The following is a 15,560-nucleotide window of genomic DNA, read 5'->3' on the forward strand; positions in this document are numbered from 1 at the left end:
TTGAGGAAAGTATTAGTTTTACACTTGAGCAATGTAGACTTGTATGAATATATTGTATAGTATATGAGTATCATGTATGAAATTCAACATATTTATGGGATCTTGTATTCAAACGCAACAATAATGCTCACCTACCTTAAAATAATCATCTAAAACATAATTTATGCATCTCCCGTACTTATTGATCATTAAAACGTCGATGAAATTGGTACAATTCAATTCATCAAAAAATATAGTACGCTTTGTTCACCAATTAAGTATAATGTTTAAGCCGTTAAAGTACAAGTGAGTCGTGACTATAGTACGATTTGTTCACTGATAAAGTATATGTTTGCCATTCATATAGTATTTTTACACTCTATATATTATTGTCGGGCCAATGCATCCATATGATCGCATTTTAAGACACAACTCTTCAGTTTTAGACTATTAAGAATGAATGGAGACAATGTGGGAGTAGATCAACATCGACTATGGTAAGAATTGAGGAAAGTATTAGTTTTACACTTGAGCAATGTAGACTTGTATGAATATATTGTATAGTATATGAGTATCATGTATGAAATTCAACATATTTATGGGATCTTGTATTCAAACGCAACAATAATGCTCACCTACCTTAAAATAATCATCTAAAACATAATTTATGCATCTCCCGTACTTATTGATCATTAAAACGTCGATGAAATTGGTACAATTCAATTCACCAAAAAATATAGTACGCTTTGTTAACCAATTAAGTATAATGTATAAGCTGGTAAAGTACAAGTGAGTCGTGACTATAGTACGATTTGTTCACTGATAAAGTATATGTTTGCCATTCATATAGTATTTTTACACTCTATATATTATTGTCGGGCCAATGCATCCATATGATCGCATTTTAAGACACAACTCTTCAGTTTTAGACTATTAAGAATGAATGGAGACAATGTGGGAGTAGATCAACATCGACTATGGTAAGAATTGAGGAAAGTATTAGTTTTACACTTGAGCATTGTAGACTTGTATGAATATATTGTATAGTATATGAGTATCATGTATGAAATTCAACATATTTATGGGATCTTGTATTCCAAACGCAACAATAATGCTCACCTACCTTAAAATAATCATTTAAAACATAATTTATGCAACTCCCGTACTTATTGATCATTAAAACGTCGATGAAATTGGTACAATTCAATTCATCAAAAAATATAGTACGCTTTGTTCACCAATTAAGTATAATGTTTAAGCCGTTAAAGTACAAGTGAGTCGTGACTATAGTACGATTTGTTCACTGATAAAGTATATGTTTGCCATTCATATAGTATTTTTACACTCTATATATTATTGTCGGGCCAATGCATCCATATGATCGCATTTTAAGACACAACTCTTCAGTTTAAGACTATTAAGAATGAATGGAGACAATGTATGACTATATTGTATAGTATATGTGTATCATGTATGAAATTCAACATATTTATGGGATCTTGTATTCCAAACGCAACAATAATGCTCACCTACCTTAAAATAATCATCTAAAACAATAATGGAGACAATGTGGGAGTCAATCAACATCGATTATGGTAAGTTTTTTGTGAATACACATGTGAAGTACGCTTTGTTCATCAAATAAGTACAAGTCTATTGTTGACAAGGTATCTTCGAATGGACTAGACAGTATTTGTTGCTCATTTTTATGGTACGCTTATATTCTTTATACAAACTAATTAATCGCAAAATAAAGTACCATGTGTTCAAAAGGCAAGTACATTTCATCGAAACATATAGTACAATGTATACAATGAAAAAGTACGAGTAGAGCTAATCAATAGTATTATTAGCTCTACAACAAAAGGACAGATTGTTTATGGCATAAAAACACATTCACCTGTTCATTAATTAATTACAAAAAAGACAAGAACCCCAAAACACTTCCACTCCCAGTTTTTTCACAATAACGCCAGATCTATTTCATATTTAGCTTCCACTTTTACTACCCGATGCCTCAGAAAGATAGCTGCTAGTTTTGGGCGAAGTATTTTGATATCGCAAGTTTTTGCCTTAAACCAAATATCTTCATTGTTTACAGCATGACAATATGCCCACATGCAGACAAACAAGCCGCAATCAAGGTTCCCATCCTGCTGCCTGCATCCATGAACCCATTTAGCTTCCGATTGTATCTCCAACCCAGACCTTCTTTCAACCACCTTGCTGTAAAACGAGGCCTACGAAAATAAAATATTATATTAGTCTACAACAATTCGCAAGAATAAAGAATAACTAATTACAAGAATATGGGCTTACGACATAATCCGCAATTCCTGGGAAATTCGGAGAATAGTCTATGGAGTTCCAATGGTAAATACATTTATCTATTGGGTTCAGAACAAGCAGGAACCAGTGTTCACTGGAATTGATAGGTATCATGACAAATGTTTTACTGAAGATATTTGCTGTGTTTAGCTTGTCAAAAGCCATCGTTCCAAAAATAGTAAAATCATTGAGAAGACGATCAAACATGGCATCGCTCATTCGTTCTACGTCCACCCGAGGTCGCGACATTAACTCTTGCTACGAAACATAATAGAGAATATTAGATAAACATTGTAATGTATGCATAATTATTTGTTAAACCACTATATACCTGGGCAGGGGAGTCAAGGTAATCAATCTCATGTCCATGTTGGTTCATGATAGATTCGGAACATAATAGATTCAAGTACAAATCTATGTGTTCTGCACTCAGCATTTCATCAAATAAAAGTTCGCACATATGCCTTCCCGTCAACTGATGTGGGCCTCTCTCCACAATAGTTTCACTACAGTAAGACATAACCACGTACTATTGGATAAGTAAACTTGTACTATGTACAAAGTTACTACATACTATAACATGCAGTAAACATGTACTATTGGATAAGTAAACTTATACTATGTACAAAGTTACTACATACAATAACATGCAGTCAACATGTACCATTGTATAAGTAAACTTATACTATGTACAAAGTTACTACATACTATAACATGCAGTCAACATGTACTATGCATTCACTTGACATATACCATTAAAGACATTAACATGTACTATCAAGGTGGTTGTGCTCTTACCCTAAATCAACACTTTCCAAGAACTGATCCAACAATATCCTATCTTCTTCGGATATTTGGTCACGACGTACGTAGTCCTTTCTTCCCCGGTAATAATCGGCATTCTATATAACGAATAAATCACACCAATTATGACAAAAAATAATAATAATGTAATACTAATATTAGATAAAAATACCTTGATCCCAGGGACTGAAACCGAAACCTTGGACACAGGAACTTGTTTACGACCACGTCCTCGTCCTCGTCCTCGCACGCGTGGAACTTTGGCCTTTGACTTTGACTTTCGTCTCCTTGATTTCTCTCTCTTTCTTCACTTCGTTCTCCTTCACCTTCCATCCCCTTTCCTCCTTCATTTTCTCCTTCCTTTTCCCTTTCCTCTATCTCTGCCTCTATCTCTATCTCTTTCTCTGTCTCCGTCTCTCTCTCTTTTTCTGTCTCTGTCTCTTTCTCTTTCTCCTTCTCTTTCTCCTGCTCTTTCTCTATCTCTATCTCCTTCTCTTTCTCTATCTCCTTTTCTTTCTTTCTCTTACTCTGCATTTTTTTTTCTTTATTTTTTTCTTCTGTTACATTCCCCCTCTTCCTTTTTAAGTTATTCTTCATCTGCTGCAACTAAAAAAAACAATAGTACGAAACATGTTATACCATAGTATTATATTAGTTGACATATAGTATGTTCCAATGGGAATGGAAGTATGAATTTTAGGGTTTATTGTATTAATGACTTACAGATGTTGCTTCCACGTCTCCAATCTCATCTTCACTACTCTCAGAACTTATTTCCACAAATCTGTCAGCACTAATTCCAACAACTGGACCAGAAATTACTTCCAAAACCGGAGAAAGCAACGCTTTCTCTTTCGGGTACACAGAAAATGGTATAACCTAATAAACGTAAAAAAATTGTTAGCAAATACCTAATACATTATATATTTTGTAACTCAAAGTGTTACCTGCACTTGTTTTATCTGATCAAAAAGCAACCTAGCTGCTTCTTCATCGATTGGGATTTTGCTGTCTTGCCACCGGAAGAACCGGGGAAATTTGTAAACACTGGTGCTAACCCCTAGTGACGTGATCCTTTCATGCACCCATGCCTGCGTATTTTGGAATCAATATTAATTGGTATATTCAATATAACATAATATATATTCACTATTAGATATCACTTACCAATAAGCCGATAGTGCATCCATCAAAATACTTCAACCCCCCCTTCAGATACCCCTCCATATTCTCAACAAGAATATCATACACCAACTTTCCCCATGCAAAAGACCCTAAAACCTCCAAATCTTCTACATGCGGATAAACCCACCTTTCTAACGTTTTGTTCCCCTTTGGCAGTAGAATAGTATTAAACAGATAAATAGTGTACAATCTGCTGAAATCTTCAACAGATTGTTGATCGGTCATAACTGCATAGGCCTCCAGTTTATAACCAATATATGGCCTCGTCATTAAAGATAACTTACCATCAAAAATACGTGTGATGAAATCAGTGTCTCTGCCATCCATATTCATATCCACCGGTACGCCTTCGTACTGCAGCCCTAATACGATAGATAATTGCTGCGGAGTGAATTCCAAGCGTATAGTATTTCCCCCAAACCAGAAGGCCCGATCTTCTGGATTGTACGCTTGCATGAGAGACACAACCCTATGGAAGCTGTGGTTTATTTTAGGCATGTCCATGTAGTGATAGAAGGGATTTTTCTTCAATACTTCATGATGTTGTTTCTTCATCACTTTTTTCACACCTTCCATAGTTAGGTGAAAAGCGATCGGTGAGCACCTGCAGCCTATTGATAGCTTGCTGCAATCTTCTTTTACAACAATTCCTGCAATTACATACACATAAAACAAATACAATTATAACAAATACAACGTACTATAAAGTTCCACATGTCAATACCATCCGAAATCACTAGTAATACCATTCAAAGGCACTGGTAATACTATTATGGCATATGACTTATACTACAGGACCATCAAACATTATACTTCTAGTACCACAAATCAATACCATCCGAAGTCACAAGTAATACCATTCAAAGGCACTAGTAATACTATTATGGCATATGACTTATACTACAGGACCATCAACATTATACTTCTAGTACCACATGTCAATACCATCCGAAGTCACTAGTAATACCATTCAAAGTCACTGGTAATACTATTGTGGCATATGACACATGCTACAGAACCATCAAAGATTATACCATCTAAATGCACTATTAATACCATTACTGCGCATGACACATACTATAGAACCAGTACGAAAAATACAATAAGCCTCTTTCCCATATCCTATATGAAACCCTTGTTAGGACTCAAAATGCTTTGGGGACATGCTAATGTCACCGAAGAATAATACCCATGAGAAAACTGTTACAAAATCATGAAATTCGACAACAAATAAATGATCTTTGCAAACCCAAACAACAGAACAACAAATATTGGAACCGATTTAATGATTAGGGCAAACACCGAATAAAGTCGAGGCATAATACCCATGAGTGGATATGTTCAAAATCATGCAATTCTATAACAAATAAACCTTTTTGCCCTGCTTAAGCAACACCCAAATGGGTCTGTTTCCAAGAAAATGAAAAAAAAATAAAAAATCAAACCTTGTTGTTTACCCTGCTTCACCATTGTTTATAAATGGGTTTGTTTATACTATTTTTCTGCGGTTTGTTGATTCTTCGTGTTTCGTAATTTCTTCCTTCTTTGTTGTTTCTCTGTTGCGTTTCTTCTTCGTTTCTTCTTCGTTTCTTCTTCGTTTCTTCTTCGTTTCTTCTTGGTCTGAAAATGGGTATTACTGAACGGTGGTTTTTTCTGCGCCTTTTTAGCTTCTTTTTTGTTGTTTGATTTTTGAAATGTAACGGGCAAAGAGCGTGTAATACAAACGGCGCGTTGGAAGTTGAAAAGAAGTTATGTAAAATTAGTATAAAGTAAAGGGTATTTTAGTATTTGCACATTTTATTAGGGACTGATCTGCATGTTAGGCGTGTGAGTAGGGACTGAATTGCTAGGGGAAAATACCTAGGGACTGATCTGTGTTTCAAGTTTTGGATTAGGGATTTATCTGTAGTTTCCCCTTTATTTATAGCTACAAAACATCAAAGAAGAGAGACCAGTCTTTCAATCACCATCATCAATAGATCACTATAGAATTTGTCGACTAGGAATTTAATCAAACAGGTTGTGTGCATTCAAAACAGGAGAAAATAAACTGTGCATGGGAGTAGAGTTCGAACCTTGCAACGCAATCGGCGGCGGCGAGTGGTACAATTCCGGCGGTGAACTCGACCAAAACCTCATCGATAAGTAAAAACAAGTCTGCTACCGGTGCATGCCAGCTACTGCAGATGGATGAAGAACTGTGGTTCAACATTTGAAGTTTCGAGCAAACAAATTGGAGAAATATTGGAGGTGAAAAGCACCGGTGTGGGTGATTACCGCTCAATTCCGTTCGGAACAAATTGCTACGGAAGAGGAAAGAGTGAATTTGCTCCTCCAGGCGGTGGTGGCGCGTTTGCTTCAATCCCAGGCGGTGGTTTCAGCCTTTCAGGTAGTGTTTCTGTCTTCAACTAGTTTTTGAAGCAGGGGTTTTTGCAAGAATCACCCCGTGTAATCTCTAATTGTAAAAAAAAAACCTCGTGTTAAACATATTAGCAAAAGACCCCTATAAAAATTAGTCAAAGTCAATAAGGCCCCACGAGCTGAATGTGTGTTGCATGCGCGATCTCGCGGCTATGGTTATGTTCTTTGACTCGAAAATACCAAAATACCTTTTAAAACATAAATTTTGAAAATTATAAATTCACCGCATTATTTTCGCAAGACCCAAAATAAAAGTTTCATAATTTTCTTTTAATATTTAATTTTAAATAAAAACATTTTGTTTATTTAAATTGAAATATTTCTTAAAAATTATTAGGGGTAATTTTGTCATTTCACTTAAAACCAATTTTAATGTAAGGAGCTGTGTGCTTTGTAAAACATGACATTGCCCATAGGGGTGTTATTGCTAATTTTTTCGACATAGTAGTTTTCTCGACAATTACAGATTACACAGGGGGGTTCTATGCTAATATTTCTTTTGAAACTAAAACTTGGATGAGAACTCATGTTCACTCATACTTCCTCTAGACAGTCCCTTCAGACGCTGCCAGAATTTTCGTTTCCGTCCCATTTTCAACGGAGCCGAATTGAACTGTCTCCGAAACGACTCCGACAATTCCTCCCCTTTAAACGCGGTCAAATCGACAGCCGACAAAGCAATCTTCATATCGAAGCTCGAATCACATTTCTCCAAGTCGCGACCACCTTCCATAAGTTCGTTCGAATATATTCTACTCTCTATATCGAACTCGCTGCAGCTTCTTGAAACGGGCTCGATGACTTCTTCGAACTCGTTGCACACGAGCTTCAAAGCTTGAACAACTTCGCCCATGAACGGGCGGTGGGAAACTTCCGGTTGAACGCACATCGAGGCTATAGCCGCGACTTTGGAGAAGTTATCTAGTGGTACTTGTGATTTCAGACATGGATCGATGATTGCTTCGAGCCCTTCTTTTGTTGCAAGACTAGGCCGGGCCCACGAAACTAGATTCTCTAGTCCTTGCGGCTGCGATAAGTCAACGGGCTTTTTCCCCGTTAGAAGCTCGAGTAGGACAACGCCATAGCTGTAAACGTCACTTTTAACTAGGAGATGGCCCGTCATTGCGTATTCCGGAGCTAAGTAACTGATCATCACAAGCAAGTTTTCGGACCAAGGATTAAGTACTTTAAGGTACGGAAAAAAATTTTAAAAAAAATATTTTAATGCAATAAAATCAAGAAAATACAACGTCGGTTAAGAATATTACCCGAAAGTTCCCATGACATGCGTCGAAATCTGTTTGTTTCCGTCATCCATATTGGCCGCTCTAGCGAGACCGAAATCGGAGACTTTAGGCGTGTAATCATTTTCCAACAAGATATTGCTCGACTTAAAGTCTCTGTGTATCACACGAGGGCTCGAGTCTTCGTGCAAGTACGCCAGACCTCTAGCCGCACCGAGTGCAATTCTCATCCTCGCGTACCAATCAAGAGGCGCCACCTCCTTATCCACTCCTACATTATAAAAAACCGAAACATCTTATTACACAAAAAGAAAAAAAAAAAAAAAAAACGAACGAACGAACGATCTTTGTTTTTACGAACCGTGTAAGTGAGATTCAACGCTTCCATTTGGAACAAGCTCGTAGACAAGACATCTGCATTTTTCTTCTGGACATATACCGATGAGTTTGACTAGGTTTCGATGATGAAGCCGACTAAGCATTTCGACCTCGGCTAGGAACTCGCGGGTCCCATTTTGATCGGATCTCTTGAGAACTTTGACCGCCACCTGTCTCCCATCTTCGAGGGTCCCACCATACACAAGTCCGAAACCCCCTTCTCCTAGAGTTCTTGATGTATTGAAGTTATCTGTCACCCTCTCTATATCCTCTATGCTGAAAATCTTAGCAGACCCCGTGCATGCTAATAGGCTCGAACCAAACGACGCCGATGCTGAGCTGGCACGGCTTCGTAACGCCAGCATTTTACCGCCACCTGTCGGTTAGTCGTATTCAAGAAACGAGATAATAATAGTAAGTTAGCAATCTTACCTTTAGTTTTTGACTTAAATGGCAAAAGGGTTTCTCTTACCTAATGGTTTTATGTCCGAATTCAGTGTTAAAGTATGCCGACTTTTGCAACCCCGTTTCGAGAAAATTAGCAGAATAAATCCCACGCACACTACGAATGCTGTCACGGATGATAGGACTATTACAATAACCATATTTTTGCGATAATTATTATTTTTATTTTTTCTTGGCACATCTACCCCTAAAGGCTTTATCGGGCCATCTTCTTTCGGATAAGGTTGACTGTCGATTGTGGCCGAGTCGTGGGGTTGTGAAGGTGGAGATGGTGGTAGCCCTACAAAAAAATATTAAAAAAAAATCATTCGAAAAAGACTGTAATAAAAGTGAATTTTTAAAAATATTGGAAAAAATTAATGTTTTCGTTACCTGGATATCGAACATACATCACTTGATAAGAGCCGAAAGTGGATGCCTTGATGGAGAGCTCTCTCTTCCAGAACTTTCTATAAATAGTAAAGGCCGTTGCATCGGTGAATGTTTCGTCTAGTGGGACTAAGTTAATTAGGACTGTGGTTTTCTCGAGCTGTTGATCTGCTGCATCTGCTCCCAATATACGAACTTGGCTTCGATTTAATGGGATAGTGGTCGCAATTTCTTCGGCAAGACTAGCAACCAACGGGAAAAAATTATATAAAGATATACTGAAACGGAGACGAATTTCGATTGGCCAAACACAGCCACATGGTGCTCCAGCAGGTTTGTACGTCAGTGGCTCGGTGCATGTTAGAGACACGCATCCTAAAAGACGAAAAAAAAAAATTCGGGATTTAATATGATTAAACTTTCTTGAAATGAAAATGCGATTTTGTGTATACCTTGATTAGGTGGAGGTGGAGGTAATGCCATACTCGGTAACGGTGGTGGAGTTTTTTCGTTATTTACGATAGGAGAACTCGTTGGAGAAACGGTGGGCGAAGGGCTGGGCGCTTATAGAACAGATAACAACAGTCGATTATTTAGTTTACATTTATATATGAACTCATTTTCAGACAGAAAAATAGGATGTAAGAAATAGGAGTATACCGATTAAATGATTGGACGGAATTGCGGGCAATGGCAGAGGTCCTCTCTTCGAACGACCCGTCGGAGAAGGGGCTATAGCATGTCCTGCACACACACACACACACAGAACAAATAAATAAATAAAACGACTTGATAAACGAGCAGAATCGAAGAAAAAAAATATCTAGTGATTTAAAGATTGACCTTTATGCGGCTTGTGAGATTGCTCGGGGGCAATGTGGTGGTTATAATGTATTCGTTTTTTGCCAGGGTGGCCGTACGATGGAGTAGACGGTGCATATGCATTGCTGGAGATGTTTAATTTCCGAGGATTTGAAGCTATAACGAAAAATAAAAGTGATCTCTTAGCAGAAGAAGTAGATGCCGTTTTTTTTTTTTTTTTTTTTTTCGAAAAATGAACTGAAATTTTCCGTAGCATACAACGTACGTCTAATTGACGGACGATATATAAGTGGAGCGTGAAACGATTTTTGATGGGGAGCTTCTGCAGCAAAAATGCCATGCCATGTAGGTGAAAGAGCTTGATCTGTTATTTTCAAGAATTATTAATAATATGTATATATATGTATGTATATATATAGATATAGAAGTATAAATTATTTCGAAAAAAGTTACCATTTTTCGGTAATAAAAATCGGTGTCTGCCCGTGTAAAGCTTAACTAACGATGATGGTAAGCCGAGACCTGTATAAAGAGTTATGTATCAAAGTTCGAAAAAGGTTAAAATCGGAGATCGAAACATTCTTATTTACTCGAAGTTTCGATTGATTGGATCGAAATAAACGAGATGCAAATGAATGATAGTCCAATTTTGATCAAATGGGACTGTAATAACAAAGTTATATCAGATATACCAACAGTTCATACTACATAGGAAAATTTCATTACATTATTAACTAATGATGAAAAATTAATGGGATCTAAAATACTATGATTAAATCAATATGTAATAAATCAATGTCACAGCAATAATTTTTACCTGCAGATTCTTGAAATAACAAAGCAAAGATACAGAGAATTATGTAGAGAGAAGAACTCAGCTGCAGCTCCATGTTTCTCACAAGCACAAGAAATCAAGAACAATTATTCATCTTCCCCATTTGAATCAAGAACATAGATTTTACAGACAGCAGATGAAATCTGACAAAGATGCAGTGTTGCATTTTCAAATCATTGGGCAAAGATTAAAATGAAGAACAAGAATACAAACACAAAAAGACCCACAAACAAACAAGTACTACTACTCAAGTAATGATTTCAAGAACTGATTTTTTTCTGCCTTTGTAATAATTCTTCCTCATCCAATATTTAAATCAACAAAAAAAAATCAAGATTTGATGGAGTTTGAGTGTTGGAAGTGGAATAGTATCCCTTTTCTTGAATAAAGCCACTGATAGAACTGATCAAGAAAGTGGTGGGTGGGGGTGGTGGGTGGGGGTGGGGTGGGGGGATGGGGTAGGGGGGTGAAGATGAACACTGCAATCTTGCAAAAGTCACTGTCTGAAAAAGGAATTTAGAGTCTCATGGTGGGGGATGAGAGAGAAACCACACACAAGATCAAGAACATTAAATTAAAAATTGAATCTTGGAGAGAAGCATTTAGTGTATAGTGAAGTGTTAGTTGAAATTTGGAAATATTTGGCTTGTTTAATTTAATGAAATGGGAAAAAATGGCCTAATTATTTATACTTTTGATTGGCCTTTTTTCAACATTTCAAATAATTAAAAATAGTACACTCAACTCCCATTGGTTGCAAGTGTTAGCCACTGTCTCATTAGTCAAATTATGCAGGAAACTTTTCAAACCTAATGGAACATTCTCTTCTTTGTTATATGATTATGTAATATAATATATATTATCAAACATGAAAAGTCAATTACAAAAAAATAATCTTATCAAAAAAAAAATATTAAAAAAAAACATATATGAACTCCTTTTCTTGTTCTTTTTTTTTTCTATCCTTTTTATGCTAAGAATCCAATGCTTCTTAAAGAGAAATTAAGCATCAAGATTGACGATTTATGACTCCATTCGAAATCGATCCTCGAAACTTGTGCGGGTTCATTTCGTTAATATGTTAAACCAAATTTAAAGGGAATTTTTGGTTCGATAAATTACGAAGCTCGATTCATACTCGATTCAAAAAATGACAAAATGTGTATCATAAATCAAGTTGATTACCCCCTAGATAAGAGTGATTAAGAAAAAAAAGGTAAATTTTGATTTTACTTATCAAAAGTTGACAGCTAACCAATGAATTGTAATATAAAGAGCAGTTATTATGGCAAAAAAAAAAAAGTTGGTAATTGTAAATAAACATTTAATATCTTATGGGATTGTGTAATTGTCCCCACCTGCCAAAATTAGGTAGGTGTTTTTTAGAAGGAAAAAAAAATGTGGTATTGGACTTGGACACCATAGTGTTGTAATAATAATCATAAAATAATGGTGTGGTGGATCTGAATTTGTGTCACTTAGGACCAAATTATGCTAGGAAAATTGAATGTCCCTATATTGACTTGTCGGTTTGAAAATCTTTTAACCCCTTTTATTCACAAAAGGGTTTTGCATATTGATTTATTTTTTTTATGTGTTTTATAACTTACATAAGTCATATGCCTAATTGGCTCAACTTAATGGGCCTACAAATTATTTACTTACTGGGCCACGAGCTCAATATCGAAGACCACTATCACCGAAGTCCAATCACCTTCAAGTAAGGTTTGGGCCCGACAATCTCAACTAAACTATAAATAAAAGTTTGAACTCATTCATTAAGGTACGTCCTATTATCTGAGCAATACTACCAATTGTATTATCTGGACTATTTCCACTATCCACACGTTTAACTTGAGCGTCGGAGGGGTTTTCGTCGGATCAACTCCCGGCCTAGTTTACGTGTTCTGTGATCGCAGATATCTCAAGGTCATCAAGCTCGTGAGCCAGTGATCCACTCTTCTCTTCCAGCTCATCATACTTCAACTATCTAAGGTGATCTAACTTTAGCATCATTATTTTGGTGCCGTCTGTGGGAACGCAGACATAATCACGTAGCGCGCACGATGGCCTTGAGACATTTGCCCAGGGGGAGTGTGACACTGCTAACGACCTCCCATCTCGTGGAGGCTCTGGCTTGCCACTTCCTCCTTCTCGTGCTCGGGATCCACCACGAGACCTTCCCCGGATGTCCACTAGATCCTAAACATGATTCACTTCTTTCCGCCCCTCGATTGGTTCAGACAACCGAGGAGGGCTTTCAACGCTAGCGAGGTTTATAGACTCCCTGGGGGCTTACCTCTGCCCCCAAAATATTTCGTTCGCCAAGGGTTATCGACTCCCTAGGGGTTTATTGTTCCCCTAAACATTTCGTTCTCAAAGAGTTATCGACTCCCTAGGGGTTTATAGTGCCCCCAAAACATTTCGTTCTCAAAGAGTTATCGACTCCCTGGGGGTTTATAGTGCCCCCAAAACATTTCGTTCGCCTAGGGTTATCTACTCCCTGGGGTTTACAGTGCCCCCAAAACATTTCCTTCGCCAAGGGTTATCGACTCCCTGAGGGTTTATAGTGCCCCCAAAACATTTCGTTCGCCAAGGGTTACCGACTCCCTGGGGGTTTATAGTGCCCCCAAAACATTTCGTTCGCCAAGAGTTATCGACTCCCTGGGGGCCTACCTTCGCCCCCTCTCGAACGGTTCAGATAACCGAAGAGGACCTTCAGCGTATGATCGCCAAAGCTTCAACAAGATCAACTTCTACTTGCTCCTCTAACGGTTCAGATAACCGATGAGAACCTTCAGCGTACGACCGCGAAAGCTTCAACTCGTGCTGCCACTGAAGCAATGGCACAACCGTGCGCAACCACCTCAGATCATAGGTCTCGAGCGCCTCATCCTAAAGTGGGGGGCTATCCCATCCCAAGGTTAGGCATCACCCTTACCTTTCAACCCCAAGTAGGTTCACATCCCATCTCAAGAGGCGAGTATAATCTGCTTACTCAAAAAATAGAACATCCCCAAGGCGTGAACATCAACCACCTAAAAAAAAAAGGTTCAAATCGCGCGCGCGAGACCCAAGAATAAGAAGAAAAAAAAGAAGAGAAAAGAAAGTGTGGCGCGCGCAATCCAAAAAAAAAAAAGTGAAAATGTGAACACATAAAAGCAACGCGTCAGAACATTGAAAATGTCAACAAATAACAACTCCCACGAGGAGAATACTCGCTCCGTGCTTCTACATTATCGCGAGACAACTCCCACGAGGAGATAACTCGATCAACTCTATTACCCCACGACGAGACAACTCCCACGAGGAGATAACTCAATCCGCGCTACTATATCGTCGCGGGACAACACCAACGACTCAAGTAACTTACATCGCGACAACTTGGTCGCGCTACGCGCCAACGCGCCTTCACGCCCCTCCAACACACGCTCCAACGCGTTTTCGCACACCATTAGGCCATATGCCAACTAGCGACTTCTACAACTTTTACTCTCAACACGATTTGGCACCCATTTCAACATGGCCCCCACATCGACTCGAGAGTGGGGGGCTTAATGATATGCCTAATTGGCCCGACCCAATGGGGGCCTACAAATTATTTACCTACTGGGCCACGAGCCCAATATCGAAGACCACTATCACCGATGCCCAATCACCTTCAAGTAAGGTTTGGGCCCGACAATCTCAACTAAGCTATAAATAAAGGTTTGAACTCATTCATTAAGGTACGTCTTATTATCTGAGCAATACTACCAACTGTATTCTCTGGACTCTTTCCACTATCCACACGTCTAACTTGAGCGTCGGAGGGGTTTCCGCCGGATCAACCCCGGCCTAGTTTACGTGTTCTGTGATCGCAGGTATCTCAAGGTCATCAAGCTCGTGAGCCAGTGGTTCACTCTGCTCTTCCAACTTATTCTACTTCAATTATCTAAGGTGATCTAACTTTAGCATCATCGATAAGTAATAAAAAAAATGGTTGAAATTTTGAAATAACAAAGTTTTTTTTGTCATTAAGCAAAGTTGTTGTATGTTGTGAAAGTAAAGAACAATAACATAATGAAATTGAATGGAAAAATACTCGATGATAAAGAGAATTAACGTAGTTCAGATTGAGAAGCGACCATACATTCACGGAGACAACAAATTAGACATTTATCGATAAATCAATGTATGGATTACAAGGTCGCACACTGATCACAGTAACTAACTCATAGAAAAAACTCAAGTTGTGATCCAAAATGGCAATTGGGCTGATTCAATTATAATTCTACAAATAATTTGATTGGCCCAAACAATTATACTCAAATATTACTTTTTATTAATGGGCTTAGGTGGCTGCTCAAAATACTTCCTATTTCAATTTTAAACAAATTTCCCAATGTTAATTAAAACATCACTCACTATTAGGTGGCCATCATCATTATTCTATATATATATATATATATATATATATATATATATATATATATATATATATAAGAAATAATGGCTAATTATTGTAAATATTAACTGTCAAATAAATAATTATTGGAGAAACTCAAAGCAACAGAGATGTTTTAATTACTAATTAGGTGATTACTGGTGTAGGGTTCCTCTCCCAATTACATTAATATTTTTTTAAACCAATTTTTTAATCTGCTGCTTCCAGCCTATATTATCATTTAATTTTTGTTTATTTAATATTTCATGCAGATTTTCTAATTCAAGAGACCTCTTACTAAATA

The 15,560-nt window shown here is 37.5% G+C and overlaps 2 protein-coding genes across 2 annotated transcripts; both read right to left on the bottom strand.

Annotated features, from left to right (window-relative positions):
• Positions 1 to 2,965: 2,965 nt before the first annotated feature.
• Positions 2,966 to 6,216, bottom strand: LOC105966893 (uncharacterized). The gene is made up of 4 exons (XM_088823135.1): positions 4,279 to 6,216; positions 4,059 to 4,202; positions 3,835 to 3,990; positions 2,966 to 3,717 (listed from the first exon to the last, which is right to left on the bottom strand). The coding sequence occupies exons 1-4, from the start codon at positions 4,870 to 4,872 to the stop codon at positions 3,235 to 3,237; spliced, it is 1,377 nt and encodes a 458-aa protein (XP_088679261.1). The 5' UTR covers positions 4,873 to 6,216; the 3' UTR covers positions 2,966 to 3,234.
• An 891-nt stretch (positions 6,217 to 7,107) lies between these two features.
• LOC105975890 (receptor-like serine/threonine-protein kinase ALE2) lies at positions 7,108 to 11,795 on the bottom strand. Its single transcript, XM_013001129.2, has 11 exons — positions 10,813 to 11,795; positions 10,449 to 10,517; positions 10,261 to 10,359; positions 10,017 to 10,151; positions 9,834 to 9,917; positions 9,626 to 9,736; positions 9,177 to 9,548; positions 8,812 to 9,084; positions 8,323 to 8,715; positions 7,986 to 8,232; positions 7,108 to 7,862 (listed from the first exon to the last, which is right to left on the bottom strand). The coding sequence occupies exons 1-11, from the start codon at positions 10,883 to 10,885 to the stop codon at positions 7,223 to 7,225; spliced, it is 2,496 nt and encodes an 831-aa protein (XP_012856583.2). The 5' UTR covers positions 10,886 to 11,795; the 3' UTR covers positions 7,108 to 7,222.
• Between the last annotated feature and the right edge of the window lie 3,765 nt (positions 11,796 to 15,560).

This window comes from Erythranthe guttata, chromosome 9 (assembly GCF_056151865.1).
Source record: "Erythranthe guttata isolate IM_541 chromosome 9, IM_541, whole genome shotgun sequence".
In the NCBI taxonomy this organism is placed as follows: Eukaryota; Viridiplantae; Streptophyta; class Magnoliopsida; order Lamiales; family Phrymaceae; genus Erythranthe; species Erythranthe guttata.

Excerpts from the sequence above, each read along its gene's own strand:
- LOC105966893 (XM_088823135.1), bottom strand. The coding sequence starts at position 4,872 with ATGGAAGGTGTGAAAAAAGTGATGAAGAAACAACATCATGAAGTATTG. Across the intron at positions 4,203-4,278 it reads GATGCACTATCGGCTTATTG|GCATGGGTGCATGAAAGGAT; the intron begins GTAAGTGATATC and ends CAAAATACGCAG. Across the intron at positions 3,718-3,834 it reads GAGACGTGGAAGCAACATCT|TTGCAGCAGATGAAGAATAA; the intron begins GTAAGTCATTAA and ends TGTTTTTTTTAG.
- LOC105975890 (XM_013001129.2), bottom strand. The coding sequence starts at position 10,885 with ATGGAGCTGCAGCTGAGTTCTTCTCTCTACATAATTCTCTGTATCTTT. Across the intron at positions 8,716-8,811 it reads TTCGGACATAAAACCATTAG|GTGGCGGTAAAATGCTGGCG; the intron begins GTAAGAGAAACC and ends ACTAACCGACAG. Across the intron at positions 7,863-7,985 it reads CATGTCATGGGAACTTTCGG|TTACTTAGCTCCGGAATACG; the intron begins GTAATATTCTTA and ends TGTGATGATCAG.